The 15,109-nt window shown below is 44.5% G+C and overlaps 1 protein-coding gene across 18 annotated transcripts in view; it reads left to right on the plus strand.

The window, feature by feature from the left end:
- ABLIM1 (actin binding LIM protein 1) overlaps positions 1-6,933 on the plus strand; it is a 193,540-nt gene extending 186,607 nt beyond the window's left edge. For 17 of the 18 annotated variants that reach the window (XM_039553585.1, XM_019292463.3, XM_019292443.3 and 14 more), the window contains one exon: positions 738-1,275. In XM_039553585.1, the coding sequence (XP_039409519.1) occupies positions 738-851 (114 nt within the window). In that variant the 3' untranslated portion in view covers positions 852-1,275. Of the gene's footprint in view, positions 1-737 lie in introns of all 18 variants that reach the window. The other variant, XM_019292421.3, reaches the window with a different exon arrangement.
- The last annotated feature ends 8,176 nt before the right edge of the window (positions 6,934-15,109 follow it).

The following is a 15,109-nucleotide window of genomic DNA, read 5'->3' on the forward strand; positions in this document are numbered from 1 at the left end:
GCCCAGTGGAATGCTGGGGACGCTTATGTTGTTTGTAGTCAGTTAATCTTCTGTGGAGATGAATGGGAGGAGCCACAAAAATGTGGGTAATTTGGGTAATAATTTGGGTTTATGCCCATTTTTATTATTAGATATGTGGTCACTAATCAGAATTCAGTGCTGCATTAGATTAGTGCCGCAGGGAGACACTTTCCCCATCCAGTGCACTCCAAAGTGGCCAAACAAGAAGTAACTTGTGCACAGGACAGCACCAAAAAGTGTTTCATTAGCAGTAGAGAAGTGTGCTGAACAGTTAGGCTGCCCAGACATCTTCCTTCTCAGAACTTGGAGCATGTCAACCTTCAGCCCCTCTGCAGAGCTCTCCTGAAAAACCCGAGTCTGTTCGGATTTCCATAGGCAGAGGGGACTTGCTAAAGCTGGGATGGGAGTGCAGGAGCTGGTCCTGTTCTCTGGTCTATCACTGCTTATTGGATGGCTTCAGACCAATCATTTCTCTGTCTCTTGCTTATTCAGCAAGTGAAATAGTTCCCTGATTGATTCCTTGGGCACCCAGGTCCATGAGGACTTGGATACGTGTATTGCCAAAGCATTATTTTTTTCCAGCAATGGCTCTTACACAGCGACATTAAATCCCTAAGGCACTCCAACCTCCTGTTGTGTCTCTTTGGCTTTGACTGACCATTGCCTTTTCTCCTTTATTTTTTTTTTTCTTCCCTCCTTTTTTTTGTTTTTTAAAGCGTCACTTAGCACCTGAAGTTTTTCAAGAAATATTTGGCATGACGATACAGGAGTTTGACAAGTTACCTCTCTGGAGACGCAACGACATGAAGAAAAAAGCAAAACTCTTTTAATCTCCCTTTAAACAAACCAACAACAAATGATGCATAGAATATTGTATCACACAGTCCAAACTGTTTGGAAGCAACTACTTATCCACCAAAAAGGGAAAGTCAACATAGTGGCACCTCTGTACACATCAGTTGAACAAGATGAACAATTGCCCTCCTGGAATGCAGGGAGAAAATACCTGGGCTCAGAAACAGCAAGGATAGTTTTCAGAGGTGTCAACCTGTTACCTGTTATTATACAAGATAGAAAACTGTTCTGTTCTTCTCCCTCAATGATACTCCCTTTACTTCTCTCCACAATGCGATGGACTTTATTGCTAGAGCCAGGAAGTGCCCTTAGGATGCCTTGTAGACTAAAGTAGTTGTAACCACTCCAAGAACTGGAAGAGAATATATACATATATAAATATATATATATATATATATATGTATGCGTGTTTGCCTGTGTGCGCACATGTATTTATATCTCTCCATCTATCTCTGTGTGTGTATGTGTGTATGTGTGTATATGTGTGTATACATGGAGAGGGACATAGGTAGGTCTGTAGAGAAGGAGAAGCCCATTGTAACTTATCCACGTGGTCACATTAAGGCTTTCACCCAACTGTTTCTTACTTGGCACTCTTTTGACACTTCTTCATGTAACACAACCTGCAATGGTGGGTGCTCTGCTCACCTGCAGGACATACCACTTGGATTTCTGGAAAATGGACTCCTTGTAAATATTTGCTAGGGTAGAGGAAGTGAATTGCTGTGTGTGTTGTCAGTCTTCCCTCTTCCACACTTTCTGCTTGAATTAATAAGGCTGGAGCTTAACCAGTCCTTTGAATAATTTAAAATCATTTAAGTAATGGGAATGATGGAGAAGAGTCAGTTTTCTTGTAATTTACTCCAGGAGGTGGGTGGATGGGCGTGGGAGTGACAGAGTGAGAAAATGCTATTTTAAGTGTACCCTGGTTTGCACCCAGAGATTTTAGGACAAACTCCCTGCTAGTAATTACTAGTACAGCTCATCAGACTGCAGTGGAGTTGTAGGATTTTACAACGGCAGGGAGGATGGTTCTCTGCAAGCTAACATGCAAATTCATCCCTCTTAGGGAGGAATGTTTATGAATTAAAAGGTACCATCAAGGTGCCAAGCTCTGCCAATAGAGGCTTTTTGATTAAACTGCAGTAGCTGTTCTCAATATGGCACAGTGCATGGGGCCAAGCACTCATTTTAGTTAATTTAGGTTTTCACTTGTGCTTGGAAAAGAGGGCACAGACTTTTTTTTTTTCTTTTCCTCTGTTGAAGCATCAAAGCTCCAGCCTTGGTTATTTTTATTTCCCTTTGTGCCTGACTTGGTTTTTGAAGACAGAGTAATCATGCAAGACAGTTTCTGAGCTGCATTGAACTCCTTATTGTTTTCAGTCTTCTTCCAATATGCTGCAGCTTGAAAAACTGCCTGTATATACCTTAACTGCTTCTGGGCAAGTCCTATACAGAGGAGGACATGAGCACCAAAGTAATTGAATGGATGCATTGTGACTGCCAGGTCAGCTTTTTCTCTTCCTTGGTGCTTAACTGCCAATGCGTAACTGCACTAATGAGCCTGTCTCCTGATAGGAGAGGGACACTGAGGTTCTGTGTCTGTCAAAGAATATCAAGGTTTCCTTTTTAATGCAGAAACTTCAGGCACTGGAGACATCAGAACCTTTGTATTTTCTGTTATATGAGACATTGGTGTTAAAATCTGGAAGTCAGGAAGGGGAAACAGTCCTGTGTAGTTCTGAGATTCAGTATCACTGTGTTGAGTTCTCTGTATCATCAAATTACATTTCATCATGAACTGTGCAGGACAGCCCAAACCCTGCCTCGTCTTTGCTGGTTTAGGAAGTCCTGTTGTGACAGATCACTGTGGTTCCTTTGATAAAATCTGAGATGAAGATTCAGTGTGTGAGAGACAGAGACTAGGGCACAGCACCTGCTCCATGTCCCTAGAGCTAAGGGAATTTGGGTCTGTGGGACAAGCTGGAGTACATGCCACCATGGAGATCTGGCATCATCCCCACTGAACAGAAGTCCCTGGGGACACTGTGACACACACACTTGTGAGTGAGCTCTCTGGGTGGTATGAGGTTGCAGCAGGGATCAGTGTAAGATGTTTCACTCCATTTTTCAGAACATGCATCTGAAAGGTTTTTAGAGGAGCTCTGAGAAGTAAATGGGAGTGTTAGGGGCTTGGGCAGGTTGAGATGCATTTCTGAGTGACTGCTGAAACCAAATCCATATGATGAAAGAACAGCAGTGTTTTACACTCACAGACTTCCTGAATGCTGTGGTCTCAGAAATTCAGTGTTTGGTCACCTGCAAAGTGTGGCTTAACTTTGAGATGAACATTTGTTTTAGTGCATTTAACCTATTAAAAATCTCCACATTGTCATCCCATATCCTATAGACACTGAAACTATTAGGCATCACAGGTATTTTAGTCCAAGTCACCTTGACCATACCCCTTTTAGACCTGAAGAGTTGCTCTCTCAAGGATGTGAGCTGCCAGTCTGCATTTTTCTGTCCCCATCTCTAGGTTACTACTGAACTTCTCATAGCACATCCAAACACACTACCCAGTCATTTCAGAAATGACTAAGCCAGGTTGTTTTCTTACCTCTCCCTCCTATGCAAAACAAAAAAAAAAAAAAAAAAAGAGAGGAAAAAAAAAGAAAAAAAAGAAAACAAAGGAATTTAAAAAAAAAAGGAAAAAAACCCCTCAGCTTCTTAGGCTGTGAAGGATGGCATGGTAATTTGGATCTGCCTCATCAACTGAGAATTTAAAACTGCAGCTGAGTCTTGGGAAGGAATGAAGAGAAGCCAGCTTAGATGTTGCAGAAACAATTCATCTCTGACTGGATTTTTGGGCCACTGCTGGCTCCCATCTCACTGGTGCGGAGCAGTCAGTCAGTTCACAGCCCTCTATGCTAGACTTACTACTGCTTTATTCCTCACTGAGAACATGAAGGGTTTTCTGAGCTTCAGTTTCATGCCTACAGTTAATTCCCAACCACCTACATGTAGACACACCCCAACAGATCATCTGTCCACAAAACCCACAGCTGCAGCCAGCCATGGGGAGGGAAGATTTCTGCAGTGGGCTCTTAGTGATTGTCACTGCAACATTTTCTGTTCCTTCCTCTGGTCTTCCCACCTAAAAACAAAATGTAGCCCCAGGGAGAATTTTCTTTGTAGGCAATTAATCATTCTCCTGGTATCCATTGAGTAGCAGTTCTTAGTAATTCCCCTCTTTGATGTTCCCTTGAGACATGTCAGGAGTTGGACTAGATGGTCTTTAAAGGTCCCTTCCAACCCAAATCATTCTGTGATTCTATGAATATGCCTTAAGTACATGCTTGTGTTCTTCTGTCTCCTTCAAAGCATTTAAGCTTCTGACAAATTCCCATCCCATCAATGCTATCAACAGAATGTCATTACCAAGATGACTGAAAACTGTTTGCTTTTGTCTTCTTCTTTCTCCTTTTCTGCTTTAGGAGCAATGTAAGAGCAAGGCCCAGTCAAAGTGTTGCAGAATAACCCCACGTGTACACATGGGATGATGTACACATGGGATTATGTACACATGCAGGTCCTTGAGCACAGGTGCACGTGTGGCACACGCCCTCCCCATTTGGAGCCCATTAAATATCGAGTGTGGTGTGTTGTGGATGTACTGCAGTGTGCTGTGAAAGGTTAGGCTGGCAGAACTCAATAGCTGTATTTGGGGTAAGACATCTCTGTGGCTCCAGTAGTGCTTTTACTTCTGTGAAGATAGATATCATCTCTCCTTACAAAGTCCTATAGTCCCAAGTCTGTGGGCCAGGCACTGAAGTGCTTGCTGCCCTTTTCCTGTTGTAGTTGGGAAATCCTTTCTCAGCCATGTAGTTCGTATGTCCTGCTGCTCAAGGGAGGTCATCAGCAGCCTCTTTCATAAGTTTGCTACACTGAAGTTAGACATATTTTGAAGTGAATCCCTTTCCACAATCCGTTTGTCTCCTCACAGGGTAATATTGATGGACAGAGAAGGGTTAAGGTCTGGGAAGGAGGAGGGCTGGCATAAGCTTGATTTCTCCAGGGCTTGCCAGGGTGATGTTTGGCAGGATTAAAGGAAAACACTGGCATGAGCCTGTAGTACCTGTTTCAGACTGTGGGGAAGTCAAGTTTGGAGTTCATAGCGTGTGAGCACCCACACTGAAATTAATGGTATGAAGCTGTTAGAACAAGCAACAGGAAAATTAGGCCCCAGAATGGTAAAAATATGAACATCCTCTAAACTCATCTTGGAATGACTTATTTTGGCTCACCCTGACTTAGGAGGAGATGTTGGCATATTTGGACCATAGCCTCGTAGAGCAGACAGATGAAAACCACCCTTTCTCTCACTCTGTGATTCATTGCTTTCCTCTGGAATGTGTTTGTGGAGGAGGACGTCCACATCCTGAATGTTACCTACAGCAGTGAGGAACACCAGTCAGTGATAATGACAATTCAATAAAACACTTGCAGGAAACCAGAATTAAGCTAATCTGTCCCAAAATGCCACTCATCTTTCCTTGCCAGAGGGACGCTTAGGGCTTGTCTCCACTGCCCCCTTCCCCATTCAGTTCTCCCCAGGTCATGGTCTGGTTTGTGGCCCTGTCAACACACCCACTAGAGTCCAGCACAGTCTTCAGGGTAGATGCTTAGCAAGGGCTGGTCTTGACAATATGTGGTACATTTTTACCCCATTGCTGCAAAATGAAGAGCAGGAGAGAGCTCCTGAGCACTGTGACAGTAGCACAATGCGCCTTTTCCCTTTAGTGTAGAAACACTCCTATCACTGTGGGCTGCACCACTGCTCTGGCTGATCGGTTTTGCCTTGTGATTTCTCCCACACACCTTTTTTGTGCTTAATAAAAAAAAGAAACAACAAAAAATCCATTACAATGCAAAGATACCGAGTTTTCAGTGAGACAACTCTGCTGGCAGGAGCTTTGTGATGCCCACATTTGGCAGAAGTGTTATTAATTTTAATGTAAGCATCAGTGCAGGAAGTGGGAATGTAATTGGCCATTAATGTTGTTTGCCTGTATGCAAAATAAATTATTTGTTGCCCAAAGGGCTTCTAATAGGGAAATAGATTTCTGCTAATGAGTTGCTCAGAAATGCTCGTCTTTGTGAAGAGGGAGTACTTCCATGTGCACTGTGGTCCTTCTTTTGAGGTAAAACAGAGATGACAAAGGCAAACAGTAACCTGTTCTGTCAGGATCACCACAGTTAGTACAGGTGTTGCTCCCAGGACTTGCAGAACCGAGGCCCACAGGATCTTGCCCCTGGGCGTTAGGAAATGCAGCATTTCAGCAGCAGAAGCAGCTGTGGGAATCCCAGCGGTGCCTTACCAGGCTGAGTCTCTAGCTCCCTTAGGATGCTTTGACAGGTCCCACTGGACATTTGCCTGGGCTTTTGTCACGGAACACCTACAGAATGCACTTCCCCCCAGATGCAAACCCGCTGGCAGCGGTGGAGCCTCTCGCTGGCACCGCACCCCTGGAGCCAGGGAAGCCTCTGGCTGCTGTGTGTGCCCACAGCGAGGAGCTCAGTGTGTCACTCCCAGATCAGCCCTGTCCAAGCAGTGAGGCTTGGTCGTTGTGGACAACTCTTCCTGTAAGGGGGCCTTACAGCTGGGGGCTTTTTTTAAGCTTTGGAAACTGAAACTAATTTTTTAAAGGTATACTTTCCTTTAAATCAGTAGATTTTGGCAATAGAATTTTTTTATTGTTTTATTTTTCTTTTCTCCTCCCTCCACATGTTACAAACCAGCGTTTTGGGGAGGTGTACCTGTGTTTTCCATTCATCTGTCTCTTTTTCTGAGTCTCTGTAAAAGTGAATCAATGTCTTGTCTGTACAGTAAGTCTGCTTGTATGCATAATGAGAAGTTGAGCTGGGTTGCTGTTCTGTACAATTAGTGTTTCCACTGTCATACTGCAAACAGCACATATTGCACTCCTGTGCCACTGTAATCTGCATCACTGTTGTACTCAAGTCAATGAATAAAGTTTGGAGCTTTATTCTTAATTTCTGGATTCATGTTGCCTCATTTATTTTGGTTATCTTTTTTTCATTTTGCAGAGTTATAGCAAAGTTCTCTTACAAAATAGGATGTATGCTCAAGAAGAGAGCTCTCAGGTGAGATATGAGTGATCAGAGCAAGACAGATGACAGTTACAAGTTTGAAATTTGTCACAAGGCTTCTTGTAGCTAATCCACTAGAAATAGATACTCAGTAGAAATAGATATTCGTGCAAACCACATAGAAGTGTTACTTGTGTTGTCAGTTGTGGTTTAAAATGACCTGAGATACCAGCAAGGTGAACTAGACCATGCTCTTGTGTCAGCATCAAAGGCTAAATGGTTTCCTTTCTTGACCTTTGCAAATTCAGCTACAATGTTAGTCCCCATCTTGAAAATGGTTTATATTTAAAGTGAGGTGTTTGCTCAATCATCTGGAGTTTAAACCTGCCTACCCTTGGTGTGGGGTGGAAGGTGGGGGATGATGCCATCCAAGGAAATCGGGCGTTTATCACACCCATGATGTGCCGAACACCTGGGCCCAGCAGACCATCGTGGCAGCACAGTTAAGCACGTGGTGCTTCTGAGGATGTGATGCAGCACAAACCCTGCACAGTCCTTGAGCCTCCAGAAAGCCCCTGCAGCAGCAGGATCCATGCCCTGCAGATACCAGGTTCTCCATCTTCTCTCCTACTCCTCAGCCCTCTGAGACTCCCCCCCTTGCCCTACCTTGATGCTCTCCACAGGTTCTCTCTCATGTCAAAGGTAAAGCTTCCCCAGGGTTTTACTTCAATGTACTGTGTTGAGAGTGTTTAAGGACTGAGTCTCCGATGAGATGAGGACTCAGGTTCCTGCTTGGAGAGCAACAGCTGGAGGATTCAACACCACCAAGAAGTTACTCTTTAGGAAGGTTCATATCTGCCTGGATTTTTGCTGTGTTGTGTATGTGTTGAGACTTGCACAAGAGAAACTTCTCTGTGAACAAATCCAGCAGAGCAACCTGGTGGCAGTTAGAAATGTCCTTTCTTTGGATTGCATCTCGGGGCATCTCCTGTTAACCTCCCTGGGCATCTTCACTCCTTTAGGAAGTAAGGAAGGTCTGTGCATGAAGTACCTGCTTAAAAAAACACAAGTGAAAGTCTATGATTTGGCCTTGGGACTTTTCTAGACAGTTTCCCAAACATAGAAAAAACTCAAAACCCAAAGTCTCCCTTTAGAATCACTCTGTCTCTTAAAAATCCACCAGCTGGCAGTCAGCTCCCTCCCTCAGCAGTTACAGTGCAGTGCCAGCCCTGGGACATGTCCTGCCAGCCCAAGCTCTCAGATCCCAAGCAGCAATCCCAGCTGGGGATCATTGACCTGGCAGTGTCATGGAGCAGTTGCTCCATTACAGCCTCCCCCAGACCAGGGAACATTATCCCTGACTGCACTTCTGTGTGTCCAGCAAATTCACAAAGATCCATTCCAGTCATCGGTCCCACGGTGTGACAGTGCCAGCCCGCCTAAGCACATTTTAAATTTCCCTCTGGTTAAATACACAAGCCCACTGAAATCTAAGTCTAGGATTGCTTTTTTTTTTTAAATTGTTAGCCCATTTCCCCCTGCTCCCCTCCTCCCCACAAGTAATGTGAAGTTTATGACCCCTGAGTAATGACTGTGGAATGCTCTGCATCCTACAGCCATGGCGAGGCATCTGGCAATGGGAATCTTCACAGCATGTAAAAAATACACAGATAATACCATTGTAAATAACTCAGATCAAAACAAGTCAAATGTCAATGCTAATTTGCTGTCAAGTATAGCCCAAGACCACTTCCTCCTGCAAGAGGAGAGACCCAGTTCCCAAGTGTGACTTGCTCCCCACCTAAAGAAGCTTATTCTCCACCAAAAATCTCTCCAAACTTAACAAGAGTGGAGTTTTTTCTCCTTAATGTTTTATTTTTTCTGTAGCTTTTGTGCCTGTCTGCTGTGGAGTCCAAGGCTGGGAAATGAAACTTCAGTTTTGCCTGACATTTTTCTATTGTTAAAAAGGACTCTTGGGAGAGATATTTACTGTTTTCCATGGCTCAGTCAGAGGGCAAGAGAGAAAAGTTGTTCCAGGAGTCCCCATTACAAAGCATTTTTTCACATAGGCTCACTTTTATTTTTTAAAGGCTGGGAGATTAAAGAGCCGGCAGCCCTGGAACAGGAAGTTTGCTGTACATCCAAAGGTCAGGTGGGTCTCAGACAGCCTCTGCTTCCAGCTCTTTTATATACACACTGCAGATTAAAATGTACATCCCAGGCTGGATGTAGCCATGGCAGTGATGGGGGCCCAGGGGTTTGGGGGAAAGGAAGAGAGGGGAAGCAGGAAAACAGCAGAGCGCAGCCTCTCCTCGGGCTGGGATTTCATAAGACAAAGCACTGGGTGGCTGTTCAGCCAGCTTAAGGTATTCCCACGCCCCCACAGCTTTTTCTGCCATCAGATATGTCAGCATGACTGCTTGTGGGGTCGCTCTCAGTGACATTCGGGAACTAATCCTGCTTAAAAAAACATTTTTTACTTTTTATTTCATTGCATAGCATCGTTGGGGTTTTTTTATCTTCTTAAACCGAGTCAGTTCCCTGCTTTGAGTTAACCTCCCAAAATAGTTGTGCTGGGCATGAAAAATGGGGTGGCCACAAGTGAACAGTGGGGTCTGAAGGAAGAGCAGACCACATTAAACTGCCAGTGATACCACACTCTGTGTGTCATGAAAGCTGTCTCAAGTCCATGGCAGAGAGGGCAGCTGGTGGCATTCCTTCAATTCCAGCAGTACCACCACACCTCCTGTGACTGTCAGTTTAAAAGGGTAGCGTTGTCTCCAAGATGTTTGAGGGTCACACTGCTGGAGTTAGGTACTTGTACAAGGTGAGGAGTGTTTCAGCTGCCACCCCAGTATGAAAGAGGGAGGCAAGGGGGTGGACTAAATCCCATCTCCAACGTGCACCTTCTGGAGGAGGTGGCTGTTCTGCTGGCAGAGGAAGCCAGGTGCAGACCCTGAGAGCTCTGTGGTCTGTGTGAGGTTGGGTGTTTCGGGGCACAAGCTGGGACAGAGCCCTGCCAGGCACACTTGTTTGGTATTGTAATGTCTTTGCTAAAACTATATATACTGTTTGGACCTAAGTCAGGAGAAGATGATCTCTACAGAGGTGAGCTCCTCTTAGTGAAATTCCTGGCCTTCCAAGTTGGCAAGAGCAAAGGTCTGGATGTAAATTATCAGTGCATCCCTGGGCAGCCAGTGAAGAAGCATCAAAAAGTGAGCCAGGTCTGCCAGGAACAGACTGACAGATCTGGAGGCTGATTTTGCTGCTTGGGGTCTGCCACACCTGGGAGTCATCTATTTCCCTTAATTTGGGCTATCCCAGCCCCCACAACTCCAGGCTGTGGAGGGAAGAGTCAATGATAGAACCAAACCTCTTTGTAGGAATAGCCCAGTAAAGCTGCCAGAGGGAAACAGGGCTCCCCCTTGGCTGCCTCTCCTGGATTTAGGCTGGATGCTGCAGAGGAGACAAAATGCAGCTGACTCCATTCAAGGAATTCATTGACAAAGGCTCTGAGGCTTTATGTGAACCAAAGCATTTGCTGTGAAACAAGAGACAAGGTAATAATTGAATCAGGGTTCACAATGAATGAACTGCTGCTGAGAAATGCCTGCTTCACAGCTTTGATATAGTCAGGATGTTCAATGACTGCCAGGGGCAAACTCTGTGGTATCTCAGTTAGCTCTTACCCTAATTACCGTTTACAGAGAAGTTGCTGCTAGATGAATGAGGACTGCAATATAAAGGACTTTAGTAAGATTTATTGATGAGACTACATGAATAATTCCCCTTGCAATGATGCATTTAAGACCACAGATACTGTGGGAGGAGGAAAGCCAGTGTTTGATATTTTGAATGATTTTAAAGTGTGTGTTTTATTTTTATGTTTCAGCTATTGCTGTTCCCTCTAACTGTTCTCTTTCAAAAAAAAAAATTAATCCTCCTGCCACCTAGGTTTGTGAAACAATAGTAGATAATTGAAAATAAGCTTCTTCTGAGGCCAATAAATATTGGATAAATGACTCTATGATAACTGGTCTGCCATGGTGCTCAGGCAGCCCAGAATATAACGCTTCAGCACTCTGATGTTGCTCTGATCTCTTGGCACTCAAAGTTTGGGTTTTCCGTAACTAACTAATTGTTCAGCTTCCTGAAAATTACATTTGTGCTCTTTCTCCCTTGGGAGCAATCCCAACAGAGGACCCTTTGGAGAATTTTCCTGGGCCTAGCCAGTTTGAGTGACAAGGGAGGTACCACCAGGGCAGGCAGATAACCTGGGGGGAAAAGCTGGCTGAAAACTTGACCCTGTGAGGAAAAAACGAGTAACTTTTAATCATATCAGCAAGCCTGTCAGCCTCGACAGGCAGCCAACCCATTGCCAGTGCTGAGATAAAGGAAGGGATGAGAGAAGGCATTACCACTCAGTGGCAAGTTTCAGCAAAGCAGAATTGACCCTCTGCCCAGGTCCCAGGATTTGACTTCTTCTCCACATGGGGACACTCAGGAAAGTTCACTCCTAATTAACTAAACTTAAACCAAATTTACTAATCATCACCCCAAATGTCTTTAGTTAGATTAGCTCACTGTGGAATGGAGTAAACCAAAACAAATTTAAGACACTTGAAGTCTGAAGGTTTTGTAGGATGTTCTGCAAGTCCCTTGTGAGATACTAAAGCTGCTGTAGCTCACCAGTTCACCACCACTCCTCTGCTGCATGTCACCTCCTAAAGCTGCAGCACTGAAGCCTCTGAAGGGGTGAACACTGCATGCAAACACCTGCAGGTTACTTCAAGAGATGTTCCTTGGTGGTGCCATGGCTTTGTGCTGAAAACTAAGTGCCACAACAACAATAGTGTTTGGTGAGTGGCCAGTGAGAAGCAAGCAGGGGATAGAATAGGCAACATCTCTTGAAACAGCTTCAGTTCTGAGAATTGCCTATCAGCAGAAACCTCTTCCTGTAGCAGGAACTCACTTGTGACCTGTGGCCTGTCTGTGGGGAGACCAGAAAGGTGCGTCCAGGCTGGACCACATGCAACTGTACAGTCACCTTCTGCCCACACAGTCTGTTGTGGCTGCAGCTCTTTGCTCCCTAGGGATGGGCAGATGATGGATTGAGTGTGCAGGGGCCTCAGGCACTGCAGGACACTCTTCCCTCGTGCCACTTGTACACGAGGTGATGCACACACCATTCCCCAGTGTAGCCGGTGGCAGCCCTAATGGCCCATGGTCCTGGGCGACTCTCCCAGTTGCTCCTCTCCTCCAAAAAAACCATTTCTGGGCACCTGGCCTGCAGTGTGAAACAGCCTTTGTGTGATATTTTGTCAGCTACAAATAATTGAAAAAGGCCTACATAAAGTCCTAATTGTGTCACAGAACAGGCTCTTCAGTCATCCATCTTCCTATTAAACTTGTGAATTTCAGCTACTCAGCCCTGTTGGAGTTATTTTCCCCTTCCCCTCCTTCTTCTTTTAAGCTTCTATTTATATTCTCTCAGTTGTCTCTGCCAGAAGATCTCATGTGGATACATTAGGCCTTTTCAAAAGGAAAGTTGGATTACAGCGATTTTTCTCCCCGTAGGACACAACAGCTTCATCATTCATAACAGAGCAATACACTATAACTTCATTATAGATGGCATGAAGCTGGCCTATTTAAACAGAATACTTAATGATGGTTAGGAAGGCAGGAGAAATTCAGCTCCACAGCTCTGTGTGTGAAAAGAGAAACAGCATTTTTTGGTTTTTACTGAGGCGGATTTCTTGATTCTTAATTAAATCTCTTTTCACAGGAACAAAAAAAAAAAAACAAGTGGAAGATTCAACTGACATAGGTGAGACCTATTACCTGGCAGTTAATTCCACTTTGGCAGGTAGTTTGGCATACTCTAACATATAATATTTATAGCAGGGAAGGAAACTTGGACTCCTCCGTAGTACTCAGCCTCCACTGAAACAAGCTGCAGTTTACTGGTGCCGTATGACCACAGGTTCTCATTCTTTCCCCTTGCCCACCTCAGCAGTGCTGACCACAGAAGCTCTGCTCCTTGACTCCGACTGAGTAGAACTGGTTAAGGCCTAAAGAAAAACTGCAGGCTGAAAACCACTCTTTTTGGGAAAATGCCAGAATAAATAGCCTTTTGCGAGCTCACAGCTGACATGAGACCACAGTTTGCAGTGATGACGGGGGAGGCTTAAAAAAATCCCAGTGAAAATGTAGCAAGATGTAAAAATTAATGTTTTCCCATATTTTGATAAAATTAGTTTTTCTTCTCACCCGGGTAAGCTTTCCTGGTGCTGAAAGGTGCCAAGAGTTCAGCTCTGTTCAGGCAAGTCCTCCATTTACAGCTTGAGAATCCACACAGATTTTTTTCTTCTAACTTGGGAGAAATTTTGTTCAATGCTGGTTTACTGGTAAAATCTGTAAGAGAGGATGAAATTTCTAATATTTTCTCAGCTGTCCTTAATGGGAAAGCCATGATTTCCTATCCTATCCCCTCAAAAATAGTACCATGTTGTCATGAATGAGTGTTTAGGTCACTTAAAGAATCACCAGCAAAGGCATCAGCAAAAGCAGGTTTAATATGGAAGAGAAAGTGCAACAAAGTTCACTGGCAATGTTTATTCTACTAGCTCCTAGGTGATTAAAGCACACGGAGAAAAAAGCAAACTAAAATCTAAAATCAATTCATCTAAAACCAAAATCAATTCCAAAATTATCCATGTGGAGCCTGGGAGGAGGCATTGGGGAAAGTGTAAGGATAGGAAAGAGTAAAAAGGAATAAGGGACACCCTTCCCAGGTTCACAGTGGACCCCCTTGCCAAACTGAGCCCCAGAACTCACTAGTGGTTTAGGTCTAGAGGTTTAACAGCCCTTAAACTTAAGAGCACTTAATCAATAGCTTAAGTTAAACAATTTAACAAAGCATTCATATAGAATTTACTATAAGCACAACAGCAACTCACAGGCCTAGCTTACTTGAAAATCTAAAGTACTTAAGAGTCGAGGAGAGCAACATTCCCAGTACATTTGGTATGGCATATTCACACTTAAACACACGTGCATCTAAAGGAGCCAGTACAAGGCGTATATACCCATGACAAATTCCCCTTGAATTCAGGGAAGCACTCATGTTGGATGCCTTTACATCTTCTCAAGAGGTGACGGGTTGAGCCTGGAGGATTTGGGGGTATCAGCCCAGGATCTGTCAGTGTTTGGCGCTGGTCCTCCGAGAACAGCAAATGTGGGAGTTTGTGGCTCTGAGAGGCCCCACTCCGAGGGGGGTGCTGGGGCAGCCACTGCACTCCAGGAGACCTCAAAGGGCCTCTCTTTGGACTGCTGTTTATAGGGTCACAAGAGAGTTGGCTTCAGCCATATAATATTCCATCCTGGCGGCAATTCAGGTCAGTGGCTTTCTTTGAAAGTTCAATTACAAAAATGCTGTTCCGCTTGGGCTGTTATTCAGGCAAGAAAAATAAGTTTCCAAGGCTGTTTGTAAAAAACAGGAGCATGTTAGACAGCACTAATTCCTGGGAGCAGACAGTGTTTCTGATAAGCTTGAAAGTAGCTCAGCCCAGCTGTTCTTCAAGGCCAAGACCTAAGGAACATCGCTGAGATCATAGGCCAGGAGGTTCATGGGGGGATGATGCACCACCACACAGGGCTAACTACGCATCAGGACTTTGTATCAGAAACTCAGGAAGTTGATGGCCACGTCCTGTGGTGCCTGTGAGTGTTACAAGCTGCAGTACAGTGCACGGATAACCGGTGAGGTCTGCTGGTGTGAGCATCCCCATGTGGAGTTTGCAGGGAAGGGGAACAAAGAATGCCTGGGACTCCTTTAACTGATACTGAACATTGTCAAAGGAAAGCTGAGGGGCTTCTCGGGAGGGGATAGTGGGTCTGGGGTGAAAAAAAAAATACAAGGAAGAAATGACTCCAGGAGGAACAAACGCTGTGGCTGTTGAGCACACTGTCTGGTCAGCATGCCTCATACTTTGGCCACAAGAAGGTATTCTATCTGTCAAGGGGAAGAAGACAATTCAAGCTATTAGGACTCCCTGTAATTTGGCCTACAAGCAGTTTGGACTTAACAACTGAAAAGGAAATGTTAAAGAATGGG

The sequence above is a fragment of the Corvus cornix genome, chromosome 6 (assembly GCF_000738735.6).
Source record: "Corvus cornix cornix isolate S_Up_H32 chromosome 6, ASM73873v5, whole genome shotgun sequence".
Taxonomy (NCBI): Eukaryota; Metazoa; Chordata; class Aves; order Passeriformes; family Corvidae; genus Corvus; species Corvus cornix.